Raw genomic sequence first — 9708 nt, 5'->3', positions numbered from 1 at the left:
CACTGCACTCCAGTCTGGGCGACAGAGTGAGACTCCAACTCAAAAAAAAAAAAAGAAAAGAAAGGCTTGGGGTCTGTATACGCCAAGGATCGACAAATTCTAGAACTCTCTGTGTATTATTTCCCCTCATGTTAACGTTGTGTCTTAACTGAACAGCCATCTGTTAACAGTCATTTTTGTGTCACTGAGCTATAGTCTATCCCCTCAAGGAATTTACAGTGTGGGGTGGGGGAATGATTCTTATTCCATTAGCCATAAGTGAAGCACTGACTAACTGACAGGAATAAGGAGTTGGGACCACAGGAGGAAGAGCTATGAATTCGGCTTTGTGGGGTCAGCAAGACCTGGCAAGGAGCTAACATGACAGCTTCACTCTTGCAAGACTTCTCTCGGCCCCCAAAAGCATGCAGAGACACATTTGCATGCATACTTCGCAGGAGCCAGAAATCCTCTTGTGTCTGCACTGAGCCAGGTCACCAGCCTGCATCTCCTGAGGTTCAAAGCCAGCCTAAAAGCATTGGAGACACCAGCCCTTCACTGAACAATTTTTTTCTTCAACCAGTAGGGTTGCGCTGACGTTAAAAACAAAGATGTCATTGCGGCCCAGCGCCTTATTCCCTGCGATATTTTGTGTCTAGTGTGTCTGAGCATCACGTGTAATGGCATCTAATGCCCTCCTGACTGCACCCTCCATCACCAGGCGAGGAGACCTTTCTTAAATACCACTCTCTAATGGACTAGCTGGCCTGAAATACACCACATCCTTCTTGAGACTATCTGAGTCCCTACCATTGCCTCAGAAAACAAGTTCCTGAAACCACTGAACTGTGCCTTCTGAGGGAGGTGGTACTTCCTTTTACTGGGCAAAAATTTAAAGGGCTCAAGCTTGAAGACAAATGTGAGCACATTCTACGTTTGAGCCTGGGTGGGGTGGGCGTGGTTTAACAACTGCCCTGTTGAATTGGTGGGATCTCTGCAAGGAGCTGTCTTTGATTTTGCAGTTCAGCCTCCATAGATTGGATTATACGATTGCTGACTTTGCTCCCCCAGAGCCTTATTTATTGTGCTTCTGCCCAGACTAAACACACATATGTAACGAGGGCTTCAGGGCTTGCTGGGCTAGGTTCAGTGTTGAGTGTATGGGCATCTTTTTAACTGTGCATTCTCTCTCCTTTCTCTCTGCCACTTTGTGGACACCTGAGCACCCTGTGATGTCTGTATACCAAACAGAAAATAACTTTTTTTATAAATCAAAGTTTTCAAGCTCACCCAAGATCAGGTAGAAATCTTATGTGTATTTCAACCTCCATCCAGCCTGGAAATCATTTCATAAACGCATCTGTATTCAGAGTGTGTTGACACATTTTTTAGACTTCTACCTTCTACACCTCCTTTCAGGCTCGAGTTTACCAGATGCCAGTCGTGCAGAAACCCAGCAGGTATAAGCCTAGAAAAAGCTCTGGGAACTGCAGTGTCTGCTTCCTGCTTGTCCTCCTGTCTGAGGAAGTCCGTGGTCCCCAGCCACTCATTTCTTATTGATGATTTTTTTCTGTTAGAAAAATCCCCCCAGAAGAAGCAGAAGAGGCTTCCCTGCAAGTGTTCTTTCGTGGCTGGGTGGTCAACATCACACACTCATTTGAGTCCATGAAGACAAGGAACCCTTGAGTTAGAGTATCTGGACGGGCACCTATACACACACATGCACACCCCAACACACACACCTTCCCTGAGCCCTAAGCTCCCTGAGTGTTGGTTCTATCTGCTGCATCTGTATCTTCATGTCCACCCCAGTGCCCGACAGGATGGTTTACGTGTAACAGTACTCAAGAAAGCATTGCTGCCAGGCGCACACCTGTAATCCCAGCACTTTGGGAAGCTGAGGCTGGTGACTTGCTTGAGCCCAGGAATCCGAGACCAGCCTGGGCACATAGTGAAACTTTGTCTCTACAAAAAAATTTTTTAAATTTGCTGGGTGTGGTGGTATGTGGCTATAGTCCTAGCCACTCAGGATGCTGAGGTAGAAGGATCGCCTGAGCCCAGGAGATCAAGGCTGCTGTGTGCCATGATCTTCATGATCATGCCACTGTACTCCAGCCTGGGTGACAGAGTGAGACCCCGACTCAAAAAAAGCATTATTGAATATACAAACATGAGTTAAACAAGTCATCATTCCTGTTGTGTTTTGGTAACATGTGCTCTGGTTGGGGGTAAATATGGTGGTCCCCAGCCCGGGGCTTGCAGGAGTAATAGGCTTTAGATGGGAGGAAAAAGGGGACAGGAATTCCAGAAGAAAGGAAAGGAGAAAGGAGCAGAGGTGGGCGGCGTGTGTCTCCCCTTTATTGAGGACACAGTGTGAATAGAGACCAGCCCACTTGCAGAATCCTAGGGTCTTTACTGACCTCACAACACCACCATCAAGAGCAGGCCAGCTCTCAGAAGTGTTTGTGAAACTCTCTTAGCCCAGGCCCATATCGTATTTCCCACGCTGTCCTCCCATCTTGGCCCCTTCTGTCGCCATGACAACCCACATTCCAAGGGAAGCGTCTGTAGCCGCAGAGCACCCCAGCAGCCCCTTGGACACATGGGTCAGTCAGTTGCCAACAGCGAGGCCACACCCTCTTGGCCTCCAAAGCCTTCCTGTCAGTGCTGGCCCACTCTTTGAGCCCGGCAGTTCGGGGATAAACAGGCAGTCTCTGTGCTTTGATTGGCAGTTTCTCCTTGGCCTTGAATTCCTTGCTCTGGGACTGTGCCCCATCCTCCAATTCTTTTACCCGGAACAAAGTAATCCCACAAGCCACCTGCCAGCAGGAATGCAGAGGGCATCTCTATAGATTGAGGACTACTCTAGGTGGGCAGGGAAAGGTCGTGACAGACAGGAAGACATAAAGCTGGAAAAGTGGAGCAGACTGGGAAGGGGAGAAGCTGCAGGGCGAGGAGTTTGATGTTCTGTGGAAGGCAGAGCACAGTGGGGGGGGGCAGGGCAGTTAAGGGGTTTTGAGCAGACCTTGATGTCTTAGAGGGATTGGTCTGGTTAGAGGCGTGCAGAATTGGACAGGTGGCAGGTCTTGGTTGGGACGGATGACAGGTCTTGGGGTTTGATTCTCTTCAGTGCACAACATTGATTGTGTTCTACTGCATGGTGAGCATGATTCTGAGCCTCAAAGAGAGCAGGCAGGGTCCTGTCCTGGGGCACCATGTGGTCCTGGTTCTGACTGGCAGCTCTGCCTACCACAGCAGGGAGATGAACTGTGGGCTTAGTCGGTGCTGCACAGATAGATCAGTGAGAGGTACTATAAGGGACCTGAGCTGGACAGAGCCTGAGAAAGTGCCACCTCCCCCTGCGACTTGCCCAGAACTCACATGGAGTTAGCTGAGCAGCCTGAGGCCAAGTTCAAGTCTGCAGCCCCAGCTCAGGGAGCATGGAGAAGGTGTCAGGAGGGAACCTGCCACCACTGGGATTGCCACATCTAAGCCCATGCCCAAGGCCATCTGGATCATTTGTGCCGTACTTGGTCCATGCCACAGTAACCATCTGATTCTTTTCTGTTTGTGTTTATTTTTGACAGTCTTACAGAGTTTTACTTATAAGGGTTTCCGTAAACACCTAAGATTTGTTGTCAAAGTCAAAACCAAAACCAGCCTCCTCTTTACCTTGCACTTGGATGCCATTTCAGTTTGGGTCCAAACCATTCGATATTGAATGACCATAATGGCCACACAGAGTGGAGAGAGTTGGATTGCAGTTGGGACACCTTGGCTTCATGTGGCCTTTACTCCCAAGACCTGGAGGTGTCTCCTTGAGCCCAGGAAAGCCCTGGAGAGCCTTCTTTGACTCTGCCTTCCTCAGCTTCTTGCTGGGTTGACTGACATGTTTACCCCAAGACTCCCCCTGGGAGGCCACTCTCCTTTGCAGGACCACGAGCCTGAAAAAATCCTGGGTCCGGGAGTGACCTAGGCATCGGCTGGTGCAAACCCCTTATTAAACAGGTTAAAATCGGCAATAACAAGTTGAAGTGTAATCTGTAAATTGATGAAATTCACTTATACACTTAAAAATTGTGGAGAGAGTGTGAAAAACCCAATGTGGCTGAATCGGAATTGGCAGCCTCAGAACGCACTCATGTTAGCTTTAAGAGCTGTGTCCCATCAAGGTGCTGAGAAGCAGCAACACACCAGTAGTGATGACACAACTAACACCTACATCTTGGTTTCTAAATATAAGTTTCTGTTTGAGAGAATCAGAGCTTGGGCTTGGAAAGTACTAGAGGAGACTGGAACATCTTGTTTTCCCAGGAAGTAAGGAAGTACCCCAAAACTGGTAGGGATATGTCGAAGGAACATAAGAGCCCCTTGGATGGGACTCCTTCTGGACAAATTTGGGGTGACTTGGGCATCAAAAGAATGATAATATTGAATCCTAATAGTTGGAATAAAAAAGAATCCCCAAGTTCACAGTGATACTTAAAGGGGCAGGGAGCATGCTCTTTTGTACAGCGGAATGCCAGGTCATACATGTAGAAAGAATGGTAGTTTCAGAAATCGCCACTCTGCAACCACCATTGTACTAATTGACTCAGGCCAGGATTGGCAGTGGATGCTAAACTCACTGGATAAAAGGATATGGGGGCCGGGTTCGGTGGCTCAGCCTGTAATCCCAGAACTTTGGGAGGCCGAGGTGAGTGGATTGCCTGAGCCCACGGGTTCGAGACCTGCCTGGGCAACTGGACGAGACTTCATCTCTACAATAAATCAAAAAATTAGCTGGGCGTGGTATCACGCGCCTGTAGTTCCAGTTACTTGGAAGGCTGAGGCAGAAGGATCGCCGGAGCCCAGCAGGTTGAGGCTGCGGTGGCCGGAAGCGGCCACTGCACTCCAGTCTGGGCAACAGAGTGAGACTCCAACTCAAAAAAAAAAAGGGATATGGGCACACACAGTAGTCACAGAAGCTCACCCCCGACAGATTGCCTATGCATCACAAGGGTATAATGTATCTTTCCAAGGGACATCTGAAGGACACTGCCTTAACCAAGAGCATCACCTGCAGGAAGGTGACATCAGTGCCCCTGGTGGAATTCAGTGGGGAAGACTCGATATTGTCTCTGAGGTTGTTGCCAAAAAATAGTTGTCTTGAATCTAAGCTTTAGGAAACAATTGAGTGAATTCAGATTGTGGGCTATTCTATAAGACAACTAGAATGACTTGAAAAATTGCAATGACAGTGTCTAACAGGCCATGAAAAGGCGTGAGGACTCTGGTAGCTGAAAGAAGAGTGAAAGGATGTGACAGCTCATAGCGGTGTGAGATTCTTGACTGGATCCAGCTCAGGACGCAAAACATGAACGTGGACCATGGACTTAACAATACACTGTATTGAGATTACACTTCTTGAAAATGGTCATTGTTTGGTTGTCAAGTATGAAAATATTCTTGTGCTTCAGAGATACATGCTGAAGTAGTGAGGGGTGAAGTGTTGTGCTACGTAACTTATTTGAAAATTTCTCAGGAAAAAAACCCACAAAGTGCATGTACATGTGGAGAGAGAGAGAGCAAGGAAAGCAAATATGACAACATAGTAACATTTGCTGAGTCTAGGTAAAGGGCATGTGGGTAGTCACTGTGTCCTAACTCAACTTTTCTCAAGTTTTTAAAAAATTTTTCCAAAAAAATATGTAGGGAGAAAAACTAACAATACAACAGACCTAGAGCAACTGAGTAACTTGTGTTTAAAAAAATCAGCACTCCAGCCTGGGTGGCTGAGTGAGACTCTAACTCAAAAAAAAAAAAAATCAACTGAGACTAAGATTCCACTTTCTCAAGCCTAGATCCAGCACGCCACTGCCCGTCCCTCTTCATCCAGACAAGTGGAGAGACAGACAGAAAGGGAAAGAGAGAGACCCTCATTCCCTTTGTTCAACGCCCAGAGATTTGAGCAGGTGTACACACTCACCCTTTCCCAGCTCCAGGAGTTAGCGCAGGAGGAGATCAAGACAATGCACTCACTGCCATCTAGTGGCCAGACCAGGGCATTTGTCAACGGGTGCCCATTTGAAGGCAAACATCCCACATTATTGGTTCCTTTCCCACGGTCTCTGCTGGGTTTATGTTTTCCCACTTGAAAAGCACGAATTTTTGTTTATATTTCTGCTCCTCCAATTTTCCAATATGGATTTCCAGTTGCTTTGGAGAAACAGGCTCAAAAGCAGATTTCCTCTCCCTAGAAACCTAATTGAACCCAAAATTCTTTGACAATCAAGAGGAAAGAGAAAAGTCCTGCTCCTGTGTATTTAACCAGATCCTTTTGACCACCCCAAGCCAGCAAACCGCTGGCCTTTATGGCTCCCTCTTGTGGAAATAAACAAAGACCAACCACACGAGAAAAGCAGCGGCTGTGTACGCTGGACTCTTAAAGCAAGAAAGTCAGCCACCAGCACTTGCATGTCACAGCAACCCAAAGTCAGGCAGAGGAGAGGAAAGGCTTTACAATGGAGCAGAAGGGAGGCCTCTGCATGCCCTAACTGGGGCTGTTGGCACCAGGAAGCTGGAGGCGGCTCACTAGAAGCCAGGGCCTGGTAGATTTGGTAGGCTCACATGGTTGGTTCTCTCTGATTGGTCCTAAATTGAAAGCAGGAACAAAAATTAAGGAATCTGTCAGTGATTGATCAAGTCCTGGCCATTGTGAACTGATTGTGGCGGACATTATACTAGAAAGAACAATCTAGCCTCCTCCAAGTCTGACTTCCAGCAGACTGGCCTCCTGGGCTAGTTATTGCAGATAAGGAAGTTGGTCTCCTGGGTAGGTTGCTGTGAGTTGTGGGTCAGAGTTCTCGTGTATATATTGTGTGACCTTTATGTATGTTCAGTCTCACTCTGGAAGCGGCCCGTCCACCAAGCACCCTGGTACGGTGCAGGCGTCTGCCCGGGGCAGCTACTCGACTCACAGGGGAGAGGGCCCTGAAGACAGCTCAGTCTACTTCTCCAGTCTGCGAGGCTCCTCTGAGCTTCCGGGGGCCTCCTCTGTCTATGGGCGATTCTGGCTTTTTTTCCTTCCTCCCTGGGATCTGCCTCCTAAGGGGTGGCCCACCATCTCCCTCTGGCGGCCAGAGGGTAACTTGCTGGAGCCGTGCACAGATGACCTGCAAAATGCAGGTGCAGATCATTAGAGCAGGTATCCTTTGCCAGACATCATGGTGGGTGCTGGGGAACCAGATGGACATGGCCCCAACCTCCTGGGACTCCAGCTGGGTCGGGCACACAGGTGTACCCCTGAATAGACCGTTGCTCTATTCCAAGCCTGCAGAATAGAGCCTGAGCTCACCTTGGCATGTGCTTTTTCCCTGTGCTCCACCCCCAGGCACTGCGAGTGAAGTGGTCCCACCTCAGGCTGCCCTGGGTGGATCTGGACTGGCTCATAGACATCTCCTGCCAGATCACGGAGCTTGACCTTTCTGCCAACTGCCTGGCGACCCTCCCCTCCATCATCCCCTGGGGACTCATCAACCTCCGGAGACTGAACCTCTCGGACAACCACCTGGGGGAACTGCCCGGTGTGCAGTCATCGGATGAGATCATCTGTTCTGGGTGGGTCCCTGGGCTGTGAACAGGCAGTCTGGGCCCCAGCTGCTGCCACTGTCTCCCTGCAATTGCTCTCTGGTTTTGTATTTTTGGCCTTTTGTGTTTTTGAGAACAAACGTTCTGGCTAAAACCTACCCTCATGCAAGTTCCCGGGAACAAGGTCCCTGCCCCCTCTTCAGGTCTTGAGAGATGGCTTGTCTGGCCCAAGTGCACACAGCTCCCCCACAGCCATGCAGAACTGCTTGCCGGAGATACCTGTCTGGGTCCTGCCCAGGAATCGAATGTTGACCGCAGAATCGTCACAGGACAGTGGGTGCAGAGAAACCCTGAGGCACCAGCTTTTACTCCACCTCCCAGGAACATGGGAAGGGACTCAGAGAAAAAGTCAACTCTGCAGGACTCTGGCAGTATAGACAGCCCCTGCCTGTTTTTTTCTGGAGGCCTTGGGATGAGGTCTGGGCCTTCCTGCTGAAGGACCTTATTTAATTGATTTCTTTGGGATGCAGATCTGCAAAGCCTCATTCCATAAAGGGTTTGAGCTGATTTCAAAAACAAAGGCTTTACCTGCGGTAAGAAAGAAGAATGTGGGAAGGAGCCTGGGTCTGAGTAGCTCAGAGGACTCACAAGTAGAATGGAAGGAAGCTTGCACACCACCAGCTTAAAGGGTAGCCACCATCCCTTAACCTGGGCCGATAGACGAGTCTGAAAGGTGACAGGCTCTGCACTGTGGTGTCACAGCAGCTTCTGGGGCACCAGTGCATTTTGCTATCACATGCATAGGGAGGATTGGAGTCCCTTTTGGTTGGCGGGACCAATAGGATTAGGGTTAGGGTTAGGGCTAGGGTTGGGGTTAGGGTTACATGGGGTTAGGGATTTGGATTAGGGTTCAGGGCTTGGTGTTAGGGTTAGTGTTAGGGTAGGGGCCCACCAAAGAGATATTTGTTTTACCTATACAGGTCCTAGAAACAGTTTTTCAAATGAATAAAAATCATGTGTCCCACATTTTCTGCGCACACACTCTAACCTTGTGCAGGGTGAAAAAATACACCATCTTGTTTACAGGGAAAGGTGGAAAAATGGTGCTTTGCCTCTTTATTCTGATGCCTTGACTTCCTTCTTCCCCAACCGCAGGCTGCTTGACATGGACATTTCCAGCAACAAGCTGCCCCACCTCCCGCCCGGATTGTTGCACCTCTCAAAACTTCAAAAACTTACAGCAGCAAAAAACTGTTTAGAAAAATTGTTTGAAGAAGAAAGTGGTACGTTCTGTCCTCAGGGACCTGACCTGATTCGTCCTTTTCTTCTTGATAGGAATGTTTTTACCAATCCATGCTTCTTTTTTTTTTTTCCCTAGCCACTAACTGGATTGGTTTGCGAAAGCTACAGGAACTCGATCTATCTGACAATAAATTGACAGAACTCCCTGCCCTGTTCCTTCATTCTTTCAAGTCACTCAATTCCCTGAATGTCTCCAGGAACAACCTGAAGGTGTTTCCAGATCCCTGGGCCTGCCCTTTGGTTGGTATCAGACCAGAAACCGTGACAGCCACAATCAACGCTTCATCCCAGCCGACCCTCACAGAGCGTGCTCTCACTTCTCCCTCGGCAGCCAGGCTGGATAGCAGGATTGTTTTTCCCATGTTGTAGACGAGCAGTGTCACTCAGCATGCAGCAAGGCCAAGTGACTCAGGCAGCCGACTCACCTGGAAGCTAGCCTGCCTGGCTCTGGGTTTGAGAGCCACACAGTAACACCTCCACCAGAGCTGGCTGCAGGGACAGCGTGCCCCCAGCATGGGATGAGTTCTGCTCAAGAAAGGGATCCCATTTCTTTAGGACAGCTGTAAGATCAGAGGAAGAAATAATCAATCTTTTTTCGCAGCACTGCCGATTAGGTGGTGTTTTTGTTTCTTGGGAATTTTGCTTGTTAAAACAGATGGAGCAGCATAAAGAATATTTGTGTTTTATTGCCGTTGGTTTTAGCCCAGGAAATTCTCCGTCACCGGCATTCACATTTCTAGTTTGACCATATGGTGTGGGAAACCGGCTTCTCTCCAGAGCCTGGTCCCATATTGTTTCATTATTTCCCAGGACAATGGGCCGGATGTCCTGGAATGCGGGGGGGGGGGGGGGGGGGGG

The 9708-nt window shown here is 48.9% G+C and overlaps 1 protein-coding gene across 1 annotated transcript in view; it reads left to right on the top strand.

The window, feature by feature from the left end:
* Positions 1-9708, top strand: part of LRRK1 (leucine rich repeat kinase 1) — a 185149-nt gene that overhangs the window by 107246 nt on the left and 68195 nt on the right. Inside the window, exons 6-8 of the mRNA XM_008068530.2 lie at positions 7352-7578; positions 8704-8831; positions 8927-9090. Coding sequence (XP_008066721.1) covers positions 7352-7578; positions 8704-8831; positions 8927-9090 — 519 coding nt within the window. The remainder of the gene's footprint in view (positions 1-7351; positions 7579-8703; positions 8832-8926; positions 9091-9708) is intronic.

Source organism: Carlito syrichta, unplaced genomic scaffold (assembly GCF_000164805.1).
Source record: "Carlito syrichta isolate Samal-C Ts95f unplaced genomic scaffold, Tarsius_syrichta-2.0.1 Scaffold311144, whole genome shotgun sequence".
Taxonomy (NCBI): Eukaryota; Metazoa; Chordata; class Mammalia; order Primates; family Tarsiidae; genus Carlito; species Carlito syrichta.
The sequence above is the reverse complement of the archived record's forward strand: the minus strand, read 5'-3'. Positions and strand labels throughout refer to the sequence as shown.